At 32.0% G+C, this 12522-nt stretch overlaps 2 protein-coding genes across 2 annotated transcripts in view; both read right to left on the reverse strand.

Moving 5' to 3' along the window:
• Positions 1 to 4: 4 nt before the first annotated feature.
• On the reverse strand, positions 5 to 1313 carry LOC131853686 (B9 domain-containing protein 2). The gene is made up of 4 exons (XM_059204688.1): positions 1120 to 1313; positions 801 to 926; positions 274 to 499; positions 5 to 98 (listed from the first exon to the last, which is right to left on the reverse strand). The coding sequence occupies exons 1-4, from the start codon at positions 1208 to 1210 to the stop codon at positions 5 to 7; spliced, it is 537 nt and encodes a 178-aa protein (XP_059060671.1). The 5' UTR covers positions 1211 to 1313.
• A 3695-nt stretch (positions 1314 to 5008) lies between these two features.
• The window catches only part of LOC131853495 (serine-protein kinase ATM-like), a 40770-nt gene continuing 33256 nt past the window's right edge, over positions 5009 to 12522 (reverse strand). The window contains exons 31-36 of the mRNA XM_059204387.1: positions 8112 to 8222; positions 7632 to 7819; positions 7440 to 7546; positions 6846 to 6960; positions 6352 to 6491; positions 5009 to 5652 (exon numbers count right to left, since the gene is read on the reverse strand). Of these exons, the coding sequence (XP_059060370.1) occupies positions 5462 to 5652; positions 6352 to 6491; positions 6846 to 6960; positions 7440 to 7546; positions 7632 to 7819; positions 8112 to 8222 (852 nt within the window). The 3' untranslated portion in view covers positions 5009 to 5461. The remainder of the gene's footprint in view (positions 5653 to 6351; positions 6492 to 6845; positions 6961 to 7439; positions 7547 to 7631; positions 7820 to 8111; positions 8223 to 12522) is intronic.

The raw sequence follows: 12522 nt of genomic DNA on the forward strand, positions 1-12522 counted from the left end.
TATTTCACTTATATTCTACACCAAACTGAGTGAAATTTCTTAAGATTAATTCAATTTGCAATTTTACTGATCCTTTTGATTTAGTTTTTAATTTAAACCTAAAAATCAATATTTTAATAAATATATTTATTGAAACATTTATTGTTTATCTATATTACTATTACTTCAACATTGTATTACTAAAAATCTTTATTATAAATTCTAAAGTTTATATTTAGTATAACTAGGTATGGGTAAATTTAATTACTGTTGTAGTACTAATAATATAATCACCTGTCTGTTCCTAAATTAATTATATCCTTTTGTAAAAGTTGATGTGATCCACCAAGAAAATATTGACGAATCCTCTCTGTCAATGTGGTACCCACAGGCTCCCAACAAGGTACTTGTAATGTATGATGTCCAGGTGCAACTGGCAGGCTACAGCAACTGTAACCCACTACCCACGAACGGCCAAGCAAGTCCAAACAACTCACCTGCACTATTAGTTTAGGCCATCCTAGAAGTTAGACAGCAGCATACAATAAAAAATCTGTCACTTGTTTTAATAATTTTAAAGGTAATTTAAAATATGTCTTTTGTTTTTTATTAGTACCAATTCATTAGTCAGATTCTTTCGGTTTCAAATTTAAAATACAAATAGTAATTAATATGTTTTACATTTTATGTTTGTACTGGTGCATTTAGTTATGGATGACATCCTCAACTTGAGAACATTTCAAAGGTCACTTTATATTAATACTACATGTAAATGATTGAGCTGCCTATTTTCTGAATACTATTGCTAACTTTTCTCTTACCCTGAATCCCTTTTGTAATATAATGGATGTCAATTGGATGAGCCCAAATATTTGACTTATTATGATCAGGATCTGCTGAGGTAGTCTGTCCCTCTGGACATCCAGATATAATTGTCCAGTTAGGACCTGAAATATTTATTATAAAAAAGATAATCATTAAATACTATATTGCAACTTCAGATGAATTTGTATACAATATAAATGTGTATATATAATGTTTTATTGCGCCAACATTGATCAAGAGCGTGTAAAAAAAGGGGCTACTTAACTCATTACCGAGGTTTGATAGATTATTATTGAAAGCCAAAGGTAAACAAACCGGTCTGAAACGTATAGCGACACAAGAGTGAAGTGGATTCTTCAAAATTGGACGCACACTGCAATTGTCCCAATATATGCAGTTCTGCCATCAGTTGTCGTCGTATAATAACAATACGAAACTATATGTTACTTTTAAATTATTTAGAAATATTAAGATTATAAATTATATTGTATTGTTGTACTTCGCTTGTTACCATGACAACTGACAACGGTGACATTTGCCTAATTTTTTGTTTGTAGTTCGCAAACGAACTAGTTCGCTAATCTGCCGCTCTTTAGTTCTTTTTATAAAATGTAGATGTCTTGTTAAAATAAAACAGCTCACATTTGCAGGCTAAAATATAAAACAAAAATACTTATTGTAGTTTTATGTTAATGTAATGTAAACTTATTGTAGTTCGTAAGTGTGATCCTTCGTCCTTTATTTCCTATGATAAAATACAACTCTATTATTAAGAGGCCTATTACAAAATCATGCCGCTCAACTTTAGGTTTAATCGCATGGATTTACGCACACACACAGTAATACACGCACACAGACGCAAATAAACGTGTAGCGCAATCGGTGTGGATTTAGTATGAACCATTTTGATCCTTGTAATATTTTAATTAATAATGTGATATGTTTTTACTTAACTGAGTAACTAACGTACTTATTGGATTTTTTTAAATAACGTGATTTATCTTAATTATCAAAGTGCTAATAATAACCATATTTTTTTATTATATTATTCCTAGAGGGTTGATGTCAGGATGCTGGCCGATTGTACAACTAAAAGCCAAAACCTTAAGTAATATGAGTAACAAATAATTGGGATAAGGATTTGGCAGGAAGATGAAATTACTATAACACAAATTTACTAATTAATTACTCTTATATATTAATTCAATTTATTTATTAATAAGTACAATATAATTTATTATAAGAGTCGGATACATTATTGCCATATTCACTTGTTCTAAATATTAAACTTAGGCAAAAAATTATTTTATTTATATATAATAGTTGCGTTTTCATAGCTTTGTTTCGATTTAAAGGTCCCATCCTTATATGTATATTAGGTGTGTCCGCGACTTCGTCAGCGTGGTATAATGAAATTGACCAAATAAAGGAAATTTATTTTGATTATAACGCAAAAAAGTTTCATTGTTTCACTTAAACAATGACGATACTTTTATACAATTTTTCATCTCCGCTTTCAATCCCTTACAACCCTTTTTTCGCACTATGAAATAGTCTATGACCTTTCTCAGGGTATACTATTTATCTATATAGACTATCTGTGTATATATATGGCAGTGAATTTACAGGGTACAGGGGAATAACACCCGAGTTCTCAGGAATGGCAACGCATGGGGGGATCATGGGGAAACAATATGCGGATATGAACATGTCAGGTACTGCTCATGTCTATAGGCGACGGTTACCCCTTTCCATCAGGAGAGCCGTCAGCTTGTTTGTTGTTCTAAGTTGTATAAAAAGAGCTTCAACTGCTATCATTACTGTTCCTGCATCATTGACGTCGCCGCATGATATTGGCTGATATTGCAGCTTCACGTTCTTGGTTGGCCGATTCTTGATTCTTGACAAATAATTACGAGCTAATATCAAATTTTTTTATAAATTATTACAAGACGCCTCATTGATTATATGTAATGAAATCACCATGAGCTATAGAGGTTTTGGACAGAACCTTAAAATACCTTAGAAACACCTCTGCTCTCATTGGCGGGATTACTTTTATAGTTTTTACTGGAGATTTCTGAAAGACTCTCTGTGTCATTATGGACTTTAAATTAAAGTTTGAAACTACTGACAAATATGAGAGCTCATTTTTATGGAAGCACAGATAGTGATTTCCTACACTAACTGCTCAAACTTGAGGAAGGAATTTCTCAAAAGCATGATCCAATCATGAAATTTAAGCCCGCTGAACATGTGCAATGGCGTCCCATTGGATATATTGCTTACTAAAGAATTGAAAGACAATTTAATTGTAGACCATTAAAACCGGTACGTTACCTGGGCAACCAGCTCAAGAATACCGATGATTCCAACTGATCTGCCAATACCATTTTAACGGCTTCAATTTCCGGTTAAAATATCTTCTACACATGTAATAGATCTATGTATGTTTTGATCTTAAAAAACTACGCAGATTTTGATTCTTTGTTATTTAACAGACAGAATAGATAGACTCAAGAGGAAGGTTTATATATAACGTCCCAATAGTGTACACGGATCTTTAAACGCGCGATAACCTATATATTCCATGTTCACGCGAGCGAAGCCGCGAGCTGCAAGCTAGTCTCTAAATAAAAACATTCATAAAGTTGTAGACTTTTCACCCAAATACATATTATTTGACATAACTGTACAGTAATGAAAGTCCAACGAGTATAATAACACAATGGCTGCAATTTAGAAATATCTGTATTGTGTAAAATGAAATAAAGTAAATTGGATAAAATATCTCTAAACATTAGGGAATATAATTTATATATAATTTGGTAATTTATTTACAATCCACATTGCATACTAGATAATATAACACAAGACAAATGTACGTAAAAATAATAATGGTATTTTTATAAACAATAACCCTATTTTAATTTAGAAAAATCTACAAAATAAACATAAAGTAAAATTCGTTTACATTTTCTTACATTTTTCTCTCAGTTAAGCGTTCTTTTTAAAAATACTAAAATGTTTTTTTTTAATATTAACAATTAATTGCCATTAGTGTGACGAAATACCACGCTCTTGTGCTATTCATACTGCAGCGGAGTAGGTAGGTTTTATTTGTAGCATAACTGTACTTTTGTCTTGGTATGCTAAAATAAATATTATATATATATAACAACTTTAAATTAATATTCGTAGAAATAAGTATGTATTAGCAAAATTAATTAAATATTGCTTAAATTATCAAACTTGTTTAGTCGCACTATACTAATGTTCACTGACAAATGTTTACGAATGTCTTATCGTAGCGGTGTCGTAAAAAATAGCATAGATCCTACTTCGACGAGCGCTAGCGCAGCACTGAGAATTTACTTTTGGCGCAACGGAATTTATACAACTTTAAATTATTATCATTGTTTATATTTTTCTTAGAAACTTATATATTTTTTTTATATTTCTAATTTACAAGTATATTAACTTTATTATTATGTTTTTTTTATGCAAAAATTTCGTTGTATTTATGAGAAAATTAGAAATGATTATGGCAAAGTTTTGTTGAAATTTCAGGTTTCATTATGATCAATTTTTTAGATATTTAAGTTGAAAATGAAAAAAAGGACGATGCTGTCTCAATTTATGAAGTAATTATCAAGTTTTAGTACAGATATCATATCAATTTATGTTTGTTTATTAATGAACAACGACCTCAAACTTCTGTCTCTTAACGTTTTTGAATAAACTATTTTAGAAATGATATCAAAGATGTTGTTTTTAAGATTAGATATCTATCTATATAATTCAGGAATCAAAATGTATATCCGACTCTTAATTTCTTAGAACCAGAACCCCAAAGATCCCGCTTTTACGTCAAAAAATGTGAAAGGCCTCTTAAAAATAGTTACTCGGAAAAATTTAGGGATTACTATTCTTGAGGCTTATAGAAATATAAAAATATTTGCGACATAAAAAAAAACGCCACTTATAGAGTCTCGAGTTTCTCTGCATTGAATTGGGAGCAAACGAACTAATTCGTATCATAAATTGCCTGATTTCAGGCGCGAACTATTATTAGCGAGACAAAATAGAGAACTATGAGATTAACCAGCGACTCCCTTCTCGGACTTGAGACGAATAGAGAACTAATTCGCAATATAGTATTGCGGAATATTATAATCAGGATTAAACTAACTGCACTGTGATTATATGGAAGTTACATACTTTTTTCCATTTGGCTTAGAAGATTTCTTTTGCCATCGAACGCTCGTTTTTGTTTACTAATAAGATAATGTCCACATATAGATGTTTTATTTATTGTCGTTTGATTTGTTAACAACGAATACCAAATAATAGGATTCCATAACCACATCAAAACGAACTGGCGGGCACTAGTCCTAAATATAGTGGGTTCGCGTTTGCTACCCGCGGTCCATATACTTCATGTAAGATAAATAACAGTATTATTAGCGATTATATTTTTATTTGTTTATTCATACAATAACAATAAAATAGGCAGCAAAAATGTTAGACATTTTTTGCACACAAATTTGTAAATATCCTATATAAAATTAAAAAATGAATTGGTTCATTTAGATAGCTACAAGCAGTGAATATTGTCATCACATTTATGTATTAATGATTACATCATTTCAATAATTTATAAGTAGGGTTGCCACCCTGGAAAGAGGCGACACAGGTTAGCTGGATCAGTTGCTGTATGTATCAAGCGAGCCACTTGGCCTGGCACCGAGACTCCACCGGCGATGCCTCCCTCGGTCCCGCTAAGCTTGCTGTTCACTGCTAATAACGCTCGCTCAGCCAAATGATGCCTATCTGAACCAGCCATATCTTGAAACAAAAATGTCAGGAAAATTTATTGAATATTTTAGACTCTTTCAATGAGTAAAATTTTCAACTATGCTTGTGTATAATGATTATTGTACATCCTTTTTTATTCATTATAAGTTGTCTTGTCTTTCCACTATACCCAATGGCCAGTTCATACACAAAATGGTGTCATTTCTACCGACTTACCTTGTCTGATTTTTAACATGTGATACTACTACTACCCATGACCCATGGCTCATGCGTTGCCATTCCAAACGACTGAGACGTGATACCTCTTATCCTATAATTTCACTGTCTAATTACAACTAAACCAAGCTTGCTTTGCAAGGTAGCTAGCGGCTAAAATAGGTCTGAGGTTTCACGCAGACGACATTTCATTCTACCTATCTTCTTAAATTCATACTCCAAATAATTAGTAATCCTTCTCATAAGAATGTGAAGTCAAATTGAATTGTCTTTGTTATCATTACATGAATTTCTATTATTAAGATTTTACTTGTTATTCACTAAATCTAAACTTGAAGGTTAAAGCTAAGAAAATATATGAGAGTATGGGTTATATGTAATGGAAGGTGGAAGGTGCTGCAAATCGCAACGCAACTCGTTTTTAGAGAGATTAACGAATAGCTTCAAGATTATTATGGAAAATAATCAATAAGTGCGAAATGAAGCAAGTATTTAACCACTTAAATCACTTACAGACGGCAGCGTTTCCTGCGGCAGATTGGACATTTTGCCTAGATGTCAACGAGTATAATGGATCACATAACAACACTTCCAGTATTGTCAATAAGGTCTCCTGATTATCTCTGAGCAGCTGCATTGTTTTTTCGCAGCATCTAGAAAATAAAAATTAATGTAATAACAGAAAACGTGCGTACTAAAACAACAACACATTTATATTACTTCATAGGATTTTTTTGCCGTTTGTAATATTCTGCGAGATAACTCGCAGAAGGTGGTGGCGGTCCACCTAACCCCTGAGATGGACGAGTCTCCATGGGGGATTTTCCCCACGTAAAAAAAGAGGGGATAGTCTACCGCCGTCTCACGGATAATTTTTTAGTTTAATATCGATATTTCTTTTACCGTAGAAACTTTATATTGCTGAATTACTGCAACTTAATTCAGCATCTGGCAACAAATTATAATCACTATGCTCCCATCACATATAACCGTTACGGTGCAATTACCTTCTAAATATTCCCTCAACGCCGCTACAGCCAAATCCAGCGATAATGTCTTGTGTCAAACGAAACGGTACTGTTTCTGGGGTTCTTAAAATTTTACCCTGGTCAAAAGCATAACCTGTAATAAATAACATGTTTGTATCGCAATATCATATTAGTCTGTCACCTAATCACATGAGATATCTTTTTTAATAAGGTGGTGTGGGTAAAAATTTAAATATGCTGAAGCCAAAAAACTACAATTGCTCATACTACATGGAGATATTACAGAACTGAGTTATTTCATTCATAGTTCATTCATTCATAATTTAAGAGCTACGCTCTTGTCGGTGGAGCTCTTGCCACTTTCCGCGATCTTCCATCATGCTCTTTAATTCTTGATACGACACGACTCATTCATAGTACGATCATAAAATTATTGCAATTTGTAATTATTTAATTTGACAATAGACTACGATAATCTGCAAAAAAATACTCAAATATGTATAGTTCACAATACATATTGAGTAAACAATAATCTGTAAAAAAAAGATATAAATATTCAAATAATATTTATGTCTTTTTTTACAGATTATTGTAGGCGTATTTTACCCTTACCAAAGTCTATGTGTATCACTTCCGCGCTTTTTTTATCAATTAAAATATTCTGTACATGTCTGTCACCCAATCCCAATATGTAACCCACCATAGAAGACGCAGCGACACTGGAAGAAGAATAATTATATACAAATAGATGTTTAGAATTTCGAATTACTAACCGTTTTCGATTATAAATTTGTTTTATCTTACCTTTTCGTGTATAATGAACGCCGCTCATACCACGTAACCGGATCTAAATAGTGTTCCGTAAAAAAGTAATGGAACACCGGCTTAAATTCTTTTAAGATTCCTAGGAAAACTCTCAATTTTATGTCATTACTTCTTCCCTCTTCATGACATTTTGCAAATTTTTGCCGAGCAACGTTTCCTGTTATATCCTGAAAACATCCCATAACTCTAGTAGATATTGTTATATTGCGGCATAATCAAAGTATAACTATTTATATCTAAATCAAAATAAATAGAAATCTAAACATTACTACTCTACTTAAGTCACTTTTGGATATAAGATCATTAATACTTCATTTGTAATGCTGGATGATATTATGCAAAATACTACACTAAAATTCAATGCATCACGCAAGGAATAAAACGGTGCCAATTTGGTGTGTACTTATACATTTCTTAACGTTAGCTCCTTTTATAACAATAATAAAATAATTGTTTTACCTGAGGTCTGTAACGTACATGGGCTCCATTACTTCCAGTCAAATAGGTACCGATGGGAATCGTGCCCTCGCACCACTCCAATACTCCAGATCGTCGAGACATTGGTACAACCTGTAGTAATAACTAGTTGATGAAAAAGTACTCAAATACGGTCCTTGTTATTTATGCATGACGATCCCTATCGAGATCGCGGTTTCTGCCGTCAGAGGGGTAACGTCCACTAGGGTGTTTTTTTTATGAATGATAATGGAATGGTGCAGCTGCCTGCACTAAACGGCTTACGCTGGCGGGGCACCAGGGGAGGAAAATAAGATTAAGTAATTTTTTAATTTATTTATAAGTATAGTTTTTAATGTACATATATATGTAATATACAATTTATTTTTACAATTATCGCCAAACTGCTTTGCATTTTGTTGGCGAATAAAAACACTCATTTTTATTATATTATATTATTATGAGGTTAGGTTAGTTAGCCCATCGTGACAAATTCACCAAGAATTTATCACGATGGTTTCCAGGGGGAACCGCGTGGAGGTCAACCTGACATGGTACATTGCTAGCAATAGGATTATTAGTCCACATTACTAACAATCCCCTTTCCCCCTCGTCCGCTAGGGTGAGGACCGTGTAGTATGCAGAGACGAGAATGCATAATAGAAAATAGACCTTGATCGTTCGTCACATTGTAACATTACGCGCGCAACTATGGTTGAATACAATTTAAAAATATTTCAAATATAATAAAAACAATATTTATTTTATAATTAGAAATACGGAATTTTCCTACGGAAAACCTACAAAATATATTATAATTTTTCTTAAGAGGCCTTTCACATTTTTCGGCCTAAAAGCAGGGTCTTTGGGGTTCTGGTTCTAAGAAATTAAGAGTCGGATATACATTTTGATTCCTGAATTATATAGATAGATATCTGATCTTAAAAACAACATCTTTGAAATGTTAATTTTCTCTTTGTTAGTCTTCCTAATTTCTAAAATAGTTTATTCAAAAACGCTAAGAGACAGAAGTTTGGGGTCGTCGTTCATTAATAAACAAACATAAATTGATATGATATCTTTACTAAAACTTGATAATTACTTTATAAATTGAGACAGCATCGTCCTTTTTTCATTTTTTCAACTTAAATATCTAAAAAATTAATCATAATTAAACCCGAAATTTCAACAAAACTTTGCCATAATCATTTCTAATTTTCTCATAAATACAACGAAATTTTTGCATAAAAAAAACATAATAATAAAGTTAATATACTTGTAAATTAGAAATATAAAAAAAAAATATAAGTTTCTAAGAAAAAAATAAACAATAATAATAATTTAAAGTTGTATAAATTCCGTTGCGCCAAAAGTAAATTCTCAGTGCTGCGCTAGCACTCGTCGAGGTATTATCTATGCTATTTTTTACGACACCGCTACAATAAGACATTCGTAAACATTTGTCAGAGAACATTAGTATAGTGCGACTAAGCAATTTTGATAATTTAAGTAATATTTAATTAATTTTGCTAATACATACTTATTTCTACGAATATTAATTTAAAGTTGTTGTTAAATATATATATATAATATTTATTTTAGCATGCCAGAGACAAAAGTACAGTTATGCTACAAATAAAACCTACCTACCCTGCTGGACTACGAAAAGCACAAGAGCATAGTATTTCGTCACACTAATGGCAATTAATTGTTAAAATTAAAAAAGAGAACATTTTAGTATTTTTAAAAATAACGCTTATCTGAGAGGAAAATGTAAACCAATTTTACTTTATGTTTATTTTGTAGTTTTTTTCTAAATTAAAATAGGGTTATTGTTTATAAAAATACCATTATTATTTTTACGTACATTTGTCTTGTGTTATATTATCTAGTATGCAATGTGGTTTGTAAATAAATTACTAAATTATATATAAATTATATTCCTTAATGTTTAGAGATATTTTATCCAATTTACTTTATTTTATTTTACACAATACAGATATTTCTAAATTGCAGCCATTCTGTTATTATACTCGTTGGATTTTCATTACTGTACAGTTATGTCAAATAATTATGCGTGTTTGGGTGAAAAGTCAACAACATTATAAATGTTTTTATTTAGAGACTAGCTTTTAGCTCGCGGCTTCGCCCGCGTGTATATGGGATATATAGGTTATCGCGCGTTTAAAGATCCGTGTACAGTATTGGGACGTTATATATAAACCTTCCTCTTGAGTCTATCTATTCTGTCTATTAAATAACAACGAATCAAAATCTGCGTAGTTTTTTAAGATCAAAACATACATAGATCTATTACATGTGTAGAAGATATTTTAACCGGAAATTGAAGCCGTTAAAATGGTATTGGCAGATCAGTTGGAATCATCGGTATTCTTGGTATATAAGCTGGTTGCCCAGCTAACGTGCCGGTTATAATGGTCTACAATTAAATTGTCTTTCAATTCTTTAGTAAGCAACATATCCAATGGGACACCATTGCACATGTTCGGCGGGCATAAATTCCATGACTAGATCATGCTTTTGAGAAATTCTTTCCTCAAGTTTGAGCATTTAGTGTGGGAAATCACTATCTGTGCTTCCATAAAAATGAGCTCTCAAATTTGTCAGTAGTTTTAAACTTTCAATTAAAGTCCATAAGGGAGACGATGTTAATGACACAGAGAGTCTTTCAGAAATCTCCAGCAAAAGTATAAAAGTAATCCCGCCAATGAGAGCAGAGGTGTTTTTAAGGTTCTGTCCAAAATCTCTATAGCTCATGATGATTTCATTACATATAATCAATGAGGCGTCTTGTAATAATTTATAAAAAGGTTTGATATTAACAAGTAATTATTTATCAAGAATCAAGAATCGGCCAACCAAGAACGAGAAGCAGCAATATCAGCCAATATCATGCGGCGACGTCAATGATGCAGGAACAGCAATGATAGCAGTTGAAGCTTTTTTTTACAACTTAGAATGGCAAACAAGCTGACGGCTCTCCGACGACGGAAAGGGGTAACCGTCGCCTATATACATGAGCAGTACCTGACATGTTCATATCAGCATATTGTATCCCTCATGCGTTGCCATTCCTGAAAACTCGGGTGTTATTTCCTGTACCCTGTAAATTCACTACCATATATATACACAGGAAGTCTATATAGATAGATATACATATACACAGATAGTATACCCTGAGAAAGGTCATAGACTACTTTATAGTGCGAAAAAAAGTATTGTAAGGGATTAAAAGCGGAGATGAAAGGTTGTATAAAAGTATCGTCATAATTTAAGTGAAACAATGAAACTTTTTTAGGTTATAATCTAAATATATTTCCTTTATTACTCACCGCTTACTCACCGCGTTACAGAAACATGAAACAGCATATAAATGCAAATAATATAAAATTTGGATTCCCTAGGACATCACCAAAACAGTTAACGTTAAATGCTGTTAGACAAATTGACATGAATGCAACAAATATAAGTCTACCTGTAATTACTAGCTCGCCTGATAATACCAAAATGCATGACGTCGAGGGCAAGGAATACAACATGTCTTCAACAAACAAAAGCAGTTCAAAGAAACATACAACTATAGCTACTATTGATACTCAGGAATCAACATTTTCGAAGCATAAAGTACTATTGTTTGCGGATGAAAAAGGCAAGAGAATAAGGACGACCTTGCAAAAGCTGTTGGGTGATAGATATATAGTAACATCAATCATAAAGCCTTATGCTCCAATGGATCAAATCCTAAATTCTTGCAAAATTCTCTGCACAGATTTAACTAAATCAGATTTTGTGATCGTATTAGGTGGTTCAAATGACTCTAATCCGACGAAAACCCATTCATATATGTATTATTATCTTGATCAATTAAGGAGTACAAATGTATTATTGTGCAATGTTCCGTATAACAGATCTTTGAATGTCCATAAACTCAACGCCCTTATAAATCTGACATGTTCACATTTTGACAATGCTATTTTCATGAATGTATGTGCAAATGAAGATACAAACTATTTTTGTAACAATTTATATATATGTAGATCATTACTAAGACAGATATTGAGCATCAGTTATAAAAAGAATTATAATGACTATATTAAATCTCAAAATTTTTTAAAATGTACATTAACTTCTGTAGATGTTGGCACTCAAACTAACATAAGTGATATTGTAACAGATAACTCTGATGTAGCTAAGAGTACAGTGGAAAATAGTACACAAATAGTGGATGACCAAGACAATGATAGTCGTTTACTTCGCAAATAAAATTTTGGATAATGTTATATGTAAAACTAAAGTTGAATGTGAAAGTAAATACGATAGAACTGAATTAAATATATTTCATCAAAATGTATGTGGAATAAGCAATAAAATACTTGATTTACAGATATATCTA

The sequence above is a fragment of the Achroia grisella genome, unplaced genomic scaffold, assembly GCF_030625045.1.
Source record: "Achroia grisella isolate CSIRO2021 unplaced genomic scaffold, CSIRO_AGI_Agris_v1 utg903, whole genome shotgun sequence".
Classification (NCBI taxonomy): Eukaryota; Metazoa; Arthropoda; class Insecta; order Lepidoptera; family Pyralidae; genus Achroia; species Achroia grisella.